Source organism: Arvicola amphibius, chromosome 10 (genome assembly GCF_903992535.2).
Source record: "Arvicola amphibius chromosome 10, mArvAmp1.2, whole genome shotgun sequence".
Taxonomy (NCBI): domain Eukaryota; kingdom Metazoa; phylum Chordata; class Mammalia; order Rodentia; family Cricetidae; genus Arvicola; species Arvicola amphibius.
The window spans coordinates 46,814,393-46,830,588 of NC_052056.1; the positions used below are offsets into that span (position 1 = coordinate 46,814,393).

At 42.3% G+C, this 16,196-nt stretch overlaps 1 protein-coding gene across 1 annotated transcript in view; it reads left to right on the forward strand.

Moving 5' to 3' along the window:
- Positions 1–16,196, forward strand: part of Slc9c1 (solute carrier family 9 member C1) — a 71,125-nt gene extending 54,929 nt beyond the window's left edge. The window contains exons 20-27 of the mRNA XM_038346359.1: positions 714–839; positions 2,045–2,143; positions 3,016–3,189; positions 7,158–7,289; positions 7,406–7,591; positions 11,124–11,250; positions 14,121–14,179; positions 15,999–16,196. Coding sequence (XP_038202287.1) covers positions 714–839; positions 2,045–2,143; positions 3,016–3,189; positions 7,158–7,289; positions 7,406–7,591; positions 11,124–11,250; positions 14,121–14,179; positions 15,999–16,043 — 948 coding nt within the window. The 3' untranslated portion in view covers positions 16,044–16,196. The remainder of the gene's footprint in view (positions 1–713; positions 840–2,044; positions 2,144–3,015; positions 3,190–7,157; positions 7,290–7,405; positions 7,592–11,123; positions 11,251–14,120; positions 14,180–15,998) is intronic.

Consider the following 16,196-nt stretch of genomic DNA (forward strand, 5'->3'; position numbering starts at 1 on the left):
CTATGACTATAGCACTCTACTATTGACTGACACCTGAATTGCTTCAGTCTGAGCTTGTATACATCATGTTACAATCACAGGTAAACTTTAGAAATACAAATGTGTAGTGACTAAACCAGATGCAAACAGAAATTAACCCAGTGTTGAGTACATATTATTGGCACTTACAGTACCATGGGATGAAAGTCCATCATAGAGGAGAAGCATGGTTATAGGTGTAGGGATGGTAGCAGGAAGAAGGAGCTGAGAGATCACTTCCTCAACCTCAATGGGAAAGCAGAGAGAGAGAGAGAGAGAGAGAGAGAGAGAGAGAGAGAGAGAATTTATGCAGGAGAAGACTAGACACTCCCAAAGCCCACCACTAGTGACACGCCTCTTCCAGCAGGGCCATACATCTTACACCCTCCCCAAATAGGTTCCCAGTGGAGGATCAAGTGCTCAAAGACATGAGCCTGTAAGGGACAACCAAGTGTGCAGATATGTAGCTCTATAGGGGACACTTCTCATCCAAAGTACCACAATCGAGGATGGGAGACCCTTGCATCCTGTGTCTTGGGTCTGCAGTGTCCTCCAGAGCAGACAGCAGACAAACAATACAGTAAAAAACAAACAAAACAAAACACTGTTGTTCTCCCCCCTTTCTCCTCCTCTTCCTCACCTTCATTCTGTATACATGAGTTTGGCTCACCTTGTTTCCTATTTTGTGCTTCTAGTTAATCATGGCCAAAAAGATTGAGGTACTTGAGATGCAGTCCATCGTCCAGCCTCTCAACATTGAAGAATCCCCATACTATATCCCCTGGCTGAGTAAAGATGCTGAAACCATACAGTTTATTCAGGTAAAAAAAATTTCACTTCCTAATAATACCTTTAATTTTTGGCAAGTAATCATTTAAACAAGAAGGATTTAGCTGTGATGCCCACAAGTTAAAACTGGGTCATTTCCCCCTGGCTATCTACAGGATACAATCAGCATCTCTTTGAATACAACCCCAAGTCCTAGCACAAGCTGCCTCCCACCTGCCTCTCCACATCAGCTTCTGTCTCCCCCACGTCACACACCCTTTATTCTGCTTATGCTGAACTGCTGCTGGTGCCATTTATGCTACACTGCTTTCTAATTCCGCTAAAATGCATATTCTGTGTGACTTCCTGAAAATGTCTGCTGGTCCTAGACCTTTTCAAGCTTTCTTTACTTGTACTTCTGTAGACTGCCAAAAGTAGTCAGAGAAGTAGGCCCTTAGGCTAATTTCTCACCAGAATACCAACCATCATGCTGTCTTAGTTTGAAGTAAGGAAATGTGCTACCATTGTTTCTAGTATTTCTGCTGTACTATTAGTACATTACAAAACAAGTAATTTTACATCTCTGCCCCCACTATTTAGCTCGTTCATATTTTAATTTTCCTTTCTTTCCCTTTGATCCTTGATTCTGAGAAAGAATATTGCTATGTAACCCAAGCTGGCTTCAAAGTCTCACCAGATGTCAGCTTCCCAGATGTCAGGACTGCAAACATGAACCACGATGTCTGGCTTCATGCATCTTCTGAATGCCTACTCCATGATTCCGCATAATGCATAGAACACACTCATTGAGTGTTTGTGGAATGAATAAAAATGAATAGGACTGACTTGTTTGCATAGTATTCTTTTCAGTGCTTGTTCAGTACAAGAAGACCAGTTATACTTCTTCCTCTTCAGTATTAAGACTGGATAGTTACATGCTTAGCGTTTTAGAGTTACCAAGACGTGAACATGACATTAGTTCCGTCTTCCTGCAACTTTTCGCCTAGATGAAACATTTTCAATCTCCCACTTCATTCTTATTCCTAGATTATTTTTCTTCATGAAATGAGCATTTCATACTAAATTTATAATACTCATGGCCCTCTACATTTCTCTGTGTACCGTTCATAATTCCTTTTTTCCCTTACAAATTTGCAACCAACACAGCTTCGTATATCTTAATGCATATTTACTCTAAATGTATAAAAGTTCTATCAAAGGATAAACCAACATCCCAAATCACTTTTTTTTTTTTTAGGAAAAAGCAAAAGTTGTAACATTTGATTGTGGAAATAACATATTTGAAGAAGGTGATGAGCCAGAAGGAATCTATGTAATTATTTCAGGCATGGTCAAGGTAAAGCAGAGATGTTTATGAATGTAATTGAGAACATTTAAATTGTTTATTAAAAAAATAACTTTGCAAAATGAAGAATTATTGATTTTTTTATACCATAACTGGGATCCTTCCTTGAGGGAGCAGTTAGCACGCAAATGATAATTTCCAGGACGGACACACTGGCCAGCAACCTGCCACTTTTCAAGCCACGTGTCTCAATATGTAAGAGGAAACTACTCAAAGGGCCACCTCTGGAGATGCAAACTTACCAGCCATGGCTCATCTTTTGTTTATATGAATGGGAGATTGAGTGAGCCCTTTAAGATTTATACAAATTGGCCTGCAGAGGGAAGTCAGAAATCCTCACCTTGCTCCAGAAAACTCTCTGGGAAAGTCACTGCTTGTCTTGGTGTTTTTATCATTGTGAAGAGACACCAGGACCACGGCCACTCTTACAAAGGAAAGCATTTAACGGAGGTGGCAGCTGACAGTTCAGAGGTCCAGTCCATTCTCATCACAGTGGGGAGCATGGTAGCGTGCAGGCAGACATGGTGCCGGAGGAATAACTAAGAGTTCCACATCATGCAGGGACAGGAAGTGAATGGAGTCATTTGTGGCATCCTGAGCACAGGAAACCTCAAAGCCTGCCCCACAGTGACACACTTTCTCAATAAGGCCCAAGCCACACCTCCTAAGAGTGCCACTCTCTGTGAGACTATGGGGACCAATTAATGTTCAAACTACCACAGTGCTTAATTTAATAACTTGACTTTAAAAGAGAGAACCATTTCTAGACCCCTGTGGTTACAATGTAATGGTTGAAACTGAAGTGACAAGTTTGGGTGTTGTAAATTAACCAGCGTACATGTTTTCCTCTGTTTTCTTAACAGCTTAGAAGGTCAAAGCCACAGCTGGAGATGGAGTGGGTACCCTCGGAGTCAGACATTAAAACTTACCCTCAGCATTACACAGAGTATTTACTCAGCGGGGAAATAATAGGAGAGCTGAACTGCCTGACGAAAGAGCGGATGCAGTATTCTGCCACCTGCAAGACCGTCGTGGAGGTGGGAGCACCGTGCTTCTGGCTTGCTGTTGTAGCTCATTCCATGCCTGGTATCAAATCTAGGGTACTTTTCGGACACAGGGGCCAGTGTCAACATGTACTCTAAGTATAGGAATGGTAAAGGAGCATGCATTGTTTACAGATATAAACACATTTACATAATTTATATATTATATAATATAATATATACACACTTTACATAATGCCCTAGCAAAGCGGCTTCAAAAGTGAGCCTACCACAGTAAAAGAAAATTTTAACAGGGAAATCTGAGTCAGATGAGCTGATTCATGGTAAAACTGGGTAGAATGTTAACTATTAATAGCACATACAGATTGGCTAGAACTTCGCTAACATGTATAGAGTTTAGGACCAGGCAAATTCCTACTTGAATGAAGGCTTTAATCTAGCTGTGTGAAGTTTATGAGTTCACCACAATAAAATAATTTTCATTAAAAGGACAAGGAAAAGAAGAGAATGTGCCATAAATTATAGGATAAAGAAGGGGGAAAGTCAGCACTAGGATGTGTTAGTAAGAAAGCTGATCAGGTAGATGAAAAGCCCTCCTCCCACCTCAGACATGATGGAGGGCAAAATCGCCAGGTTGCCAGGGCTTCCACTGCCACAGAAAGAGCAATGACTTGCAACTAGAAAAGGACAGGGAAGAAGCAAAACCAGAGGTTCTTTAAACCAACAGGCCAAACCATTCTAGGAATAGTTTTTCCAGGGCATGCACGGAGACAAGTCAGTGAATCCAAGAGCAAATTGTTTGATTTATCTAGAACATGGAGGGTTTGAAGGACAAGTACCCTAACTTTTCTAGCAAGTTAGTGGCATTAAGTGGAAATTCGGTGGAGGCAAGGGAATATTAGTGAAAATGGACACAAGAGGTGTAACACCCATGTGCAATTGCTCTCATTTAAATAAACCAAATATAAAGAGATATAATGGAGACAACTTGGGACATTTTAATATGAACAAAATATTGGATGCTTTTTATGATGTGTTTTAGGTAAAGAGAGAATTTTTAAAGGGTTCAAGTGGCTTCCGGAGCCTTAAAATCTCATTAGAAAAGGGAAGATGTTTAACTAATAGAGAGAGCATTGCCCATACATTTTAGGTACAAAGTAGCAACGATGGGGAAGGATGTGGTAAAAAGAAGAAGCAGAATTTTAACCAGAGTCTGTGTTTCCTGCAAAATGGATATTTTATAAGTGAAAACGAGTCTGCAAGTGCACAGTGAGAGGATGGGAAGATCTGCTATCTCCGGATTGATGCAGAAAAACCAATATTTTTCTTTGCACTTTAGCTTAAGTATAAGTAGAGCACGGGGGAACAAGCATGGTGTTGATGGGGTATTTCAAAGAAGTTGTATAAAGTTTGGCATTTGAAAGAGTTACAGAAAGTCTAGCTGTCAGTCACAATAGATTTAAATGTGAGCGCATATCTGTGAATTCACATATACACAAATTACCATTATCACTCAGAGGCCAGTGATTCAGGTATGGATTTTATATGACTACCTAGTTTCTCACAGCCCTTTAGATCTATTTACTTGGGTTTTTTTTTTTTTTTTGGTTTGTTTGTTTTAGTGGGATAATCACATATGTTCCATTTTTAAAAACATCTTTAAGTAATGACATAGTAAAATACATACATGTAACATTCTGGGTAATTAGGATTTGGATAAAAAAACACTAGCAAACTATTATGAAGCCACTGTATAACATAGCACACCACAACAACCAAGCACAAAACCTCACAAAGTACACGGGGCAATGTCTTTCATCACAATAAACAAGCAGGGATGAAGATAGGTCTGGAAGTCCTGGGAAGAGAAGTTATATTTTTAATGAAAAAAGCTCATTAATTTTAACTGTCAGTTTGACCAGTCTAGAATCACCTGGGTGGATTCTTAATGAGAAATGATCTAGTGCAGAATGACACACGAGTGTGTCTGTAGGGGACCGTGTGGATTTTTAGTCAATGGAGAAGGCCTGGCCCATTGTCAGAGGCCCTATTCTCCAGGCTACAAACATCAAAAGAGAAGACAGAGCTGACTGAGAGCAGACAGAGAAAAAAGCATTCATTCTCTCCGCTCTTGTCCATGGATGTGAGGTGAGCAACTGCTTGAGTTCCTGCCTGGCTTACCCAGAATGCTGGACTCTAGCTTGCAGTAGGAATCCAAATAAATTCTTACTCTAGATAGTTTCTGACAGAGTGTTTTATCACAGAAACACGAGAAACTAGGACAGCCCTTTCCCTCACCCCGTGTGTGTGACACTGTTCCCCTAGGACAGCCCTTCCCCTCTCCCGAGTGTGTGACACATTTCTCTAGGACAGCCCTTTCCCTCACCCCGTGTATGTGACACTGTTCCCCTAGGACAGCCCTTCCCCTCACCCATGTCTCTCCTCCCTCAACTGTTCTCCAGTCACAGTGCAGCAAGACAGTGGTTTTAATGAACTGTGCAGTTGTAGTCAACTAAATGGCTGGTTGTAGCCCAGCATCTAACTGATGTCCCACTAGCAGAATCCCTTAGAGGCTCTCTCTGTGTCCTCAGCTGAAAAATTCCAACAGGCTGAGGCAAAAACACACTTCATAGATTGTTGAGAATGACTTAGAGATATTAGTGGTAAAGAAGTGCCACTAGGTTCAGGGGCATACACCTGTAATCCCAGAAAATGACAAGATTATCATCCCAAATTCAAGGCTAGCCTGCTCTACATAACAAGTTCTAGGCTAAGCAAGACCTTGTTTCAAAAAATAAAAAGCAATAGAAGAAATACCACCACAGACTAAGAACATTTAAGGTTCAGTTGTGAAAAAGCAGAAACTGTTTTGAACCAGCAGCATCCAGCTGAAGAAGCAGAAATAATAGACCATGGAAGTAGAGAGTACACATCAAGTAGCCTTCTCAGGACCTGCCCCATTGATGCTGAGATGAGCCCCGCCCTCTCTTGGTCTACTGTGTCAGTGCTGAGAGTGAGCACTGATGGGATTCACGGAGGAGACAGTTTCAAAGTTAACTCGCCTCCATCTTACACTGTTTCAGAACATACCTAAGGCTTTCAACTAACTATCTAAATTATAACAGCCAGCCTGCAGTGACTCTCAGTGACCAAATAGTAAATGAATCTCTACAACGAATCTCAGCAATTTTCACTGCAGGTTGCCCCCTGATTTTCACAGGTGTGCCATGGTTTGTGTGTTGATTAATTAATTCATGGAATAAATGTTAGTCAAACTAATAAAGCTTTTTAGTGGATGACATTCCGTTTTTGTAGCAGCGTGAATGATCCTGAAGGAAAATGTGCAAATGTTACAAACTGGGAACAGAAAGAAAATACTGCATTTTTTTTTAACCTCCAGGTAGAATGTAAAGCAGCAGACTTGTCTTGGAGAGCACAGAGGGGTGGTGACCACAAGTGTATGGATGGGGAAGGATAGGCGGTGGTCAAGGGTGCACTTCAGTTTACCAGAAGAGTGTATTTTAGTATTTAGCACTGCATGGTAAACACAGTAATAACAATGTATATGTCAAAACCGTTAAAAGAATAGCCTTGACACAAAAACATCGTAAGCTGATAAAATGAAGATACATTAATTAGCTTGATGTGTGTCTCATTAGCATACATAGCTATTATTTGCCAAAGAAAAGGATAAAATTAAATATGTAAGGTGGTAACTGGTGTTTAGCTTGATACAATTTCATGACGTTCTAACATCAGACTACACCCAGAAAGACATACAGTTTACAAAAACAAACGAAAGAGTCCTTGTTGGTTCATGTGACTTTCTAGAATTGTGGCTATGGCAAGATTACAAGTATGAGCTAATGAATGTATTTTGTGAGATTTCTGGACTCCTCAGCATCTTGATTCTTAGCTTGAATGCCACTGTACAGAGATATAGGTATTTCTTCAGCCATGGGCATGCACAAATTGTTCACTTTTTACCTTCCTTTCTGCAGACATATTTCATTCCCATCAGCCACTTGTATGAAGCTTTTGAAAAAAAACATCCCAACCTAAAATATAAAATGTGGCAAAAAATCGGGCTTTCCATTACTGCCCAAAAGATCCGGGAACACTTACCTTTTGAGGTAAGAAGGTCTTTCTGAAGTCTTCCTACCCACCCCCATCCCCAAACAAAGCGGCACAGAGATGGTGGCAGAAACTGTGAGCAAGTAACAGACATGAAGCTGTGCTTCTCCTTCAGGACTGGAACTATAAGATGCAGTTGAAACTCTGCAATGTCTTCATCCGGGACATCCCCAAGACCACAAAAACCGACATCTACGATGAGACTGTAACCCACGTTGTCCTAATCCACGGATCTGCAGAAGACTGTCAGTTGCGAAAAATTTACAAGGCGCCTTTCCTAATTCCTGTGACATGCCACCAGGTACACTCCCGACAGTGGCTTAAAATCAGGAAAACTGTAGTGACAGCCAGGCTTCCCACCTTCCCATCTCCTCCTTCCCTCCATCCCACAACTGCATCCACACCCGTGTGCACTCACAGGCACAGTGTCCATTGACTGCATTTGCATTCAGTGCTCTAGAGGCGAGTCTTGTCCATCCACTGTCAAAGCCAATGAAACACACCAAGGTGCAGAATTTCGGCCACGGTTACATTTTACTTCTGTGAGACTAGTTTCATTCATACGTTTCAGAAGGACTGTACCAGCAGTACTCTGGAAGGTTTTGACAAACCCCACTAACCAGAGTGGCAGATGGCTTCCTCTGGCTCAAAAAATGAAAATAAAAGCGAGCACTTCCCATATAAACAGTTAGGAGTTCAAAAGGACATTCCGAGCCATATGCAAAGTCAGAGAGAAGCTTTGTGTGTGTGCGAGTGTGGGTGTGCATCTGTACACAGCGGACAGAGGGTACAAGAGGCACAATCTGGGAGGAATTGGGGACATGTGAAAGAGAACTACAGGAAGTGAATTAGAAAGAGAGACACAGAAATCAGTTCCGTTAGCCACGGATGCATTCAGATACATTCCAGGCAGCTGTGATACACAGGAACAGTGCTAGAATAGCACAGTGAGCAAGACCAATGTGACTGCCCACAAGATGTCAGTCCCATGAAAATCAGCAGGTACATATGTGTAGTCACAGTGCACAGCTGGGATGGAAGAGGTACACATGTGTAGTCACAGTGCACAGCAGGGATGGAAGAGGTACACATGTGTAGTCACAGTGCACAGCAGGGATGGAATAGGTACATATGTGTAGCCACAGTGGACAGCTGGGATGGAAGAGGTACACATGTGTAGTCTCAGTGCACAACAGGGATGGAATAGGTACATATGTGTAGCCACAGTGTACAGCTGGGATGGAAGAGGTACACATGTGTAGTCACAGTGCACAGCTGGGATGGAAGAGGTATACATGTGTAGTCAGTGCACAGCAGGGATGGAACAGGTACATATGTGTAGTCACAGTGCACAGCTGGCATGGAACAGGTACATAAGTGTACTTCCAGGAGATACTTGGGACCGAGGGATAGAAAGCAAGCTTCTGGGCAGTTTTATACTGCATTTTAGTCACCAGGGAATGGTGCAACCACTGTCAGATGTGGTGGCAGGGGTGGTGAGGAGTGGGGGAGCCGGGCAGACAACCACAAAAGAACTCATTCAAATGATTTTATCAGCTTCCTTGATTGACAAGAGCTGAAACCCCCTATGAAGATCTGCTAGGCTGTCTTCAGGCCGTTGTCGAAGGTCAGGTCAGATGAACTTTTCACCCTAGAGAGCACACTGTTATGTGGAATTCCTTAACAGGAGTCCTGGCCATGCACGTGGTATTATTATCACTAATTTTGAGAAGTCTTGTTTTATTTTGAGTGAGTTTCTTTCAAATGGAAAGCTGATAGACACAAAAATACTCTGAGCTTGGTGAACTTAGCCAAACATTGTGGGGCCAGCGACTTTGTGATTGTATGTTTTCTTGTTGATTCCCTAACTCCTGTTTTCTCTCTGTTCACTGTGACCCTGACACAGCTAATTCCTTTCACCTACTGAGTCAATTCCTTCTTGTCAAAATACAGCCTGTGACTACTTCCTCCACCCCGCTGGAAATCCTGGATCCTCACGTGGCAGCTCCCTTAGGACTGACAGCTTTGATCCAGAGACTTGCAGGTCTATGCCATGACCCAGGTTTATAGCTCCAACCATTCAAAGCTGGAGGGTTACTCTGGTGAGATCTGCATGTCAGGACTCTTAGCTCCATAATCCTTGGCCTCCTAGCAACCAGTCACCTAGCAACCACAGCCTGCTGTCTTCTGTCCTTCCAGTTTCTGCCTTTAGCTCTTCACATCATTTTCAATGTCAGTCACCTTCTTAACTTCGTATGGTTTCTGCCTTGGATATTCTCTGCAACTCTTCAGTGGCCTCTTGGCTGCTGCCCCTGCTCCCGGGGTCCTGCTCTATTCTTTTCTCCACTATCTCTGCTGACTGTATCTGCAGTAAGACCACAAGTAGGAGAGCATGTTTGGATCCGGTGCTCCACTGTTGAGGAAGACTGAGCGAAAGCTTGTTTATATACATATATTGTATATATATAAATATGTATTCTATGTATTTATTATATACATAGAAGGGGTTAGGGGACACTGGTAGTATACTAATCACAGGCCTGTGCTTGCACAGCTTCCATTTCCACCAATCACAGCCTTTTCGTACACACCAATCACGTCTTTTTTGACCAGTCATGGCTTTGGCACTGGGGAGGGTTGCATCTCTTGCTGCCTGTGAGAATAGCTGCCGGATGAACATGGTCTCCTCCAGCTGACGAAGGCTTATTTTTTGTAGTGAGGAGCCTGCTCTCACTACAGGGCAGGCCTGCTTTTCATCCCGCCCAGCTTCTAGCTTATGCCCCGAAATAACAACACACAAATTGTATTCTTTTAAACACTGCCTGGCCCATTAGTTTCAGCCTCTTACTCACATCTTGACTAACCCATATCTAATAATCTGTGTAACACCACGAGTGGTGTCTTACCAGGAAAGATTCACCATGTCTGACCTGGTGGCTGGCTCCATGGCATCTGTCTCAGAGAAGAGAGGCATGGCAACTGTCTGAGTCATCTGCCTCACTTCCTGTTCTGTCTACTCCACCCACCTAAGGGCTAAATGGGTCAAGGCAGGTTTTTTTATTAACCAATAAAATCAACACAAACAGAAGACTCTCCCACATCAATTTTTCCTGGAGTGGGATGTTGTAGAGCTCATGCCAAATGCCTGAAGAGGACCTAAAGCTTGGACAGCACTTGTGCATGCTGTGGTCCATGCAGCCAGAGGGGAGTTTGCTGGGTGATCACAGGATCACTAGAGCAGAAACTGTGGGTCTGACAACTCAGAACTCAAGACTGCAGGATGTAAGGTAGAGTCTGTCAGCTGTCAGTCGAAATGCTGAATGGCCCTACCAGCTCCTAATGTCTCAAAAACAGAATAGACACCAAATGGTGCCTACAATAAACACATTGTGGAATGATCATCTTCGACAATACTTACTGGGTTTACTCTGTATCCAAATATCCTTAAAAATGACTTTGAGCAGTACTTCATCCTAAAGATATGTTATCAATAGTGACCATGTATCATTAATCATATAAAAGGCAAAACCTGGCAATTTTTGATGTTTAGTAAAGAAACTATGTCTCAAGTGCTCTGCTGAATAAACAGCAGTGTATTTAGTGTGGTTTACTCTTCATCTACTAAAGACAGCATCCTGTTAGGGTTGTTATCATAAAGTCTGTCTGAAATAATATGCCTGAATGCATCAAAGAAGTGTGTGCATGCAGAACAAGGCATGGTGCCTAATGTTGGTCATCCCAGCAGTCAGGAGGTTGAGGAACTAGAAAACGAGCTTGCCAGAGTAATTGCATAACATGCACTCAGAAACAACGCATCTTCCGTCAACTTTCAGATACAAGGCATTGAAGAATTCACCAAAGTAATGATTATTCAAACCTCAGTTGCTGCAAGAAAATTCAGATGGAATGTAAAAAAGTATATACCACCTCGGAGAATTTCAATGAAACCAGATTTTAAAGGTGAGTTATATTTCTTTGGCATAATTATAAGAACTTACTTCTCATAAAAATAGTGATGCCTGCATTTTGGAATAGGTGTATGCATTCTGCCTGGAGTTACTTCTTTTATCTGCCATGTTTAATATGCTAAGTTACCCATCACTATGACAAAAACCTGCAATCAGTAACCTACAGGAGGAGAAAACTCCATTTCAGTTCATGGTCTCAGAGAGTCACTCTGGTCTTTACCTCCTCTGATGCCATAGGTTTTTATGGGTGGTTGGTAGGGCTATAACATCATGGATTCAGAAGCCTGAGGCAAAGTAGACATTTCTTTTACTTTATGGCTTCTTGGAAGCAAAGAGAAACCCAAAACATCTAGCACAATATATTGCACACATTAAGACCCACTGTGGTACCCCCACACCCCCAGGCAAGGGAAGGAAACAGGAAGTAGACATTAGCACTGGTCAGTATCCTTAAGTACCTGCAACTTCTTGTCTCTCCTGCAACCCCTTTTCCCCTTCCCTCAGCACTCCAACTTCTTTTACTCTCATTGTCCAGCAGTTTAAAGCACCCGGTAAAAATGTAAGTTACCATATATGTGAGACAGAGAAACCAAAGGTGTATGAAAATCTCTGCTTTGTTACATCCTGGGCTTGGACTCTGAGACAATGTTTAGAGAAGCCCGTAGCTTCTACACCTGAATACTCCCGGTGAAAGAAGCCCTGAGGTCCTGTCTCTTAGACTTGAACACTTACAACCCCACAGACCTAATCAATCTGGAAATGTTTCACAAACACAGAGTGAGCTTTATTAACAGCCAAAGGTGTCCTCTATCCAATCAAGTCACCTTCTGGTGGAAATCAAAATCAACCATCTCAGTGTCTAATACCCAATATCAGAGTTACACCAGAAATATTTATGTTTTATCTATAAGTATAATCCTGAATAATTATCAAAATTATATGAAAAATGATTGACAGAATGGTTAACCCTTCTCTCAAAAGAAAAGGTTAGTTATATCAATAAAAGCAAAAATATGATTTACATTCTGAATAGCAGAGACATGAGTCACTGGATAGTATTGGTAGAAAGTGTTGTCATTTATAAATATAAATGGGGAGGCAGATAGGACCACTCCGAGTGCCCGAGAGAGGACTAAAGTCTGAGCAGTGAGCCAAATCTCAGTCCTTAGCCATGGGGAATAACCCAGAGATGAATGTCAGTGAAAGCTGACTTGGAGAAGGGGGCCTTACCATTTGTAGTGATGGAGCAGGCACAGGATGTTGGAAAGTGGTCTGAGTCCAGGGTCCCCACGTGTCCTCAGCAGGCCACCAGTGGGTGTGAGGGAACATGGAGAGAGCCTGAAGAGGTGATGGGGAACCGGTTCCATGGGGACCATGGAGAACTTGGTGGGTCCCCTGGCGGGTGGCTTGAGGCCTTGGTAGGAGATAGACAGATAGATACACCATGCAGAGAGAGTTTGTGTATAGAGTTTATTTGGTGGGTTATGGAGGAGAAAGAGAAGGAGAGAAGGGGGGAGAAGAGAGAGAGAGGCAGAAGCTGCCTCTCCAGAAGAAGGGCAGACAGAGAGAGAGAGAGAATAATTTATATAATAAATTGCTATTAAATAATAACTTAAATAATAAAATATTTTATGTGTAATATAAATTAGTTAAATAATAAATTACTATTTAACAATTTAATCAGCAAGATTGAATATTACATATTCACTAGAATAATACATTTCCATGTTACAATGTGAAAAAGACCTGTGGTATATATCAAGTAAAACTACTAATACTATGTTGTTAATTCTAAGTGCATTTTGTCTTTATTGTGTTATAATGATGTACTCTCAAAGCTTTTAAATGTATTTTAATTAAGCATATGTGTGTGTGTGTGCCTGTCTGATTATGTGCATGTGTGTGTAGTTGCCCAAGGCAGGCAGAGATGGAGGATCTCCCTGGAGCTGGAGCTGTAGGCCACTGTGAACGGCCTAGCCTGAGTGCAGGGCAGCAAACTCCGCTCTCTGGGAGAACAGTACATGCTCTTAACTGCTAAGCCTTCTCTCCAGTCCCCAAATCTTTGCATCGCTGTAGACATAAAGTCCTGCCGTCTCATGGGTTCCTACCAACCATAGGATAAATGACTGTGGATTATGGTCCTGAGGCTGTTATCATCTGCTTTCTCTGCAACTGCCACCACTTCTCCAAAATCCCCAAACCCTAAACACATTCGTTAACCAACAGTTCCCCTGAAAGAAAGTGATCTCTAATTCTTGGGCATTTTCACAGAGTGCTCCTTCTTCCTTGTTCCTACTTCCCTCAAGCCTACCCCACATCTCTCCATTCATGGATTTACCACACCTTACCTGCTCCCTCTCTCTCTCTCTCTCTCTCTCTCTCTCTCTCTCTCTCTTTCTCTCTCTCTCCTTTTCAAATCCACCAAACCCTGTGCTCTGGAGCCCATTGTGTTTCCAACACTAACCTTGCTTCTGTGTTTGTTTGCCTGCACTTTCTGCTAACTAAAAACTCCAAGAAAGCGTGGCTGCTTTTTTGCTCTCATATGGGACCTTTCTGCTTTCATGGACATGCCTAATACATATTAATATTAAAGTTTTATTATATAATAATTTATAATATAGAAGGGATTTTTCAAATAAAGGCTGTTTCCCCCCCCAGCTCTTCAACGGTCTCATGCATTTGCTGCATATCTTTACAATTAAAGCCTGTCACACATGCTTTGAAAAGTGACCTGTCATCCCACTGGCATGTCAGATAACAGATCCGGGGTGTCTGCAGTTTAAATGTGATCTAGTTTGATAGTTGACCTACATAAAAGTGTGACTCGCCCCGGTGACAAAGTAACCCCGTCTTCCTTCGTAGAAGAATCACTTGAATCCCTGGAGGAGAGCTCTGAAGATGAGGAGAATGCCAAGGCAGAGGTAACGTGAGAGCAGTTTTTCATGTTTTAGTAAGATAAAAGAGAGTCTGCAACTTATGAAAAGAACCCATGCATTTCTCTTATCCCGGAGGACTTTACCTTACAGTCACTTTATAGATTTTGGTATGAAAAGTCTCTCTTTGCCCGATGTATAATAGCCATTGTTAATATACTTTCATGTAAACAATATGCAAATGACTAGCAAGTTCAAGAGATGGCAGAATGTTTGTCTTGAATCATATTCGCATGCAAGCATCAGCAAGGATGTCCTTGAATTTAATCTGAGCCCCTTCACTTTGTCATGTGCTGAATTTGGTCAGATCTCAAGGCTGCCACAAGGACCTCTGCAACGACTAGGATTCTCCAGTCTAAAAGCCGGCTGCCCCTAGAGCCCTGGTTCTCAACCTGTGGATCACACATGATCCTTTTGAGGGTTGACCGATCCCTTTTACTGCGGTCACCTAAGACCGATGAAAAATAGAGATACTTACATTAAAGTTCATAACAGTACCAAATTACAACTATGAAGTAGCAATGGAATAATTTTGTTGTTGGGGTCACCATGGCATAAAGAACTGTAAAGGGTCGCAGCATTAGGGAGGTTGAGAACCACTGCCCTAGAGCATCATAGTTTGGATGAACACAGTGCACATTCTAATCGCCTCTGTCCTGAACAAAACTGAATTTCTCAGAATGTCCCAGACCAGTCTCTCTAGGCCCAGAGGAGCAAAAGGAAACTTTGATTTAAAAAACCAAAAAACAAGGTAAGGAAGCCAGTTAAGGTAAAATTAGAAGGTAAATTCTGGAGCACAGTGGTGAGCTACATGGTTAGCCAGCCAAGCCTATGGGACTCAGCCTCTTTCTTGGTGTTTAGGCAACAGAGAGGAAGTCAGGTAATCTAGTGTTCTTCTTGTACTTGTTTAAAGGATGGTGCTTATCCAGCAATTAAAAATGTCACACACTTGCAATTCTAGTGATTGAGAAGTAGAGACAGGAAGTTACAGTGTGACCTTTCTCTCTTTTATTTTCTGCTTTGAGCAACAGCATTGGGAAGGTCGAGGTTCATTAGAAGACAGAAACACCAGCCAGTAGACCATGTAGAGAACCATCAAGTTGTGCTGTCAAGAGATGTTTCATTCCCAAGTATCAGATGTTTGGCTATGTTGGGCCGGCTCTCTTGTTCATTCCCACCACTGTCGTTGCCAGAATATGGTTTTCCCTGACAAGGCGAGATGGCCCCTCAAACCTCTGTCACAACATCCAGATTGCCCTGTTCTGGTCCTATGAGATGAAATATCAGTAACCATGGCAAGAGTCCCCATCCTGGCTCCTCTGCCCTACATCAGATCCCACACCAGCCCTCCTCTGTCCAGCAAACCCCTGGGTTCTAGTTTCCTTTTGACTGTGATAGATTACTGACAAAAAGCAACTTAGGGAAGAAAGGAATTTATTTCATCTTATAATTTTATATTATAATCTATCTTTGAGGGAGAGTAAAGGCAGGTACTTGACACCATACCCACACTTAAGAGCAGGAATAAATGCATTTGCACTCTCTTGCCAGTGCTCAGCTCAGTTTCTCTACTCCTGACGAGCTCAGGACCCCCTGCCAAAAGAATGGAACCGCCCACACTAGGCTGAATCCTTCTCACCTTAATTGAGGCAGTGCCACATAGACATGGCCATGAGACACTCGGCTGTAGGTAATCCCCTGTTGAGACTGTCTTCTCGGATGATTCTAGGTAGTATCAAGCTGACAAAGTAGCCATGACTTGTTAAAAGATTCGAAGTTTGACTTCTGTTTCAATATCCATTTCTAGAAGCAAGAAAATGGTGCAGTGCTCGAGCACAATGCTAGCATCTAAGACGTCTCCTAGAAACAACCTGCAAAGAGGTTCAGCAAGCGGCCTAAGCTTCTCAACATGACCAGAAAATGTCTATTTCTGGAGACAGAGACAAGCCAGTGTTCATGTGCCCTTTATGTGACAGTATGAATTAAAGAGCCTCCTACTAGCCAA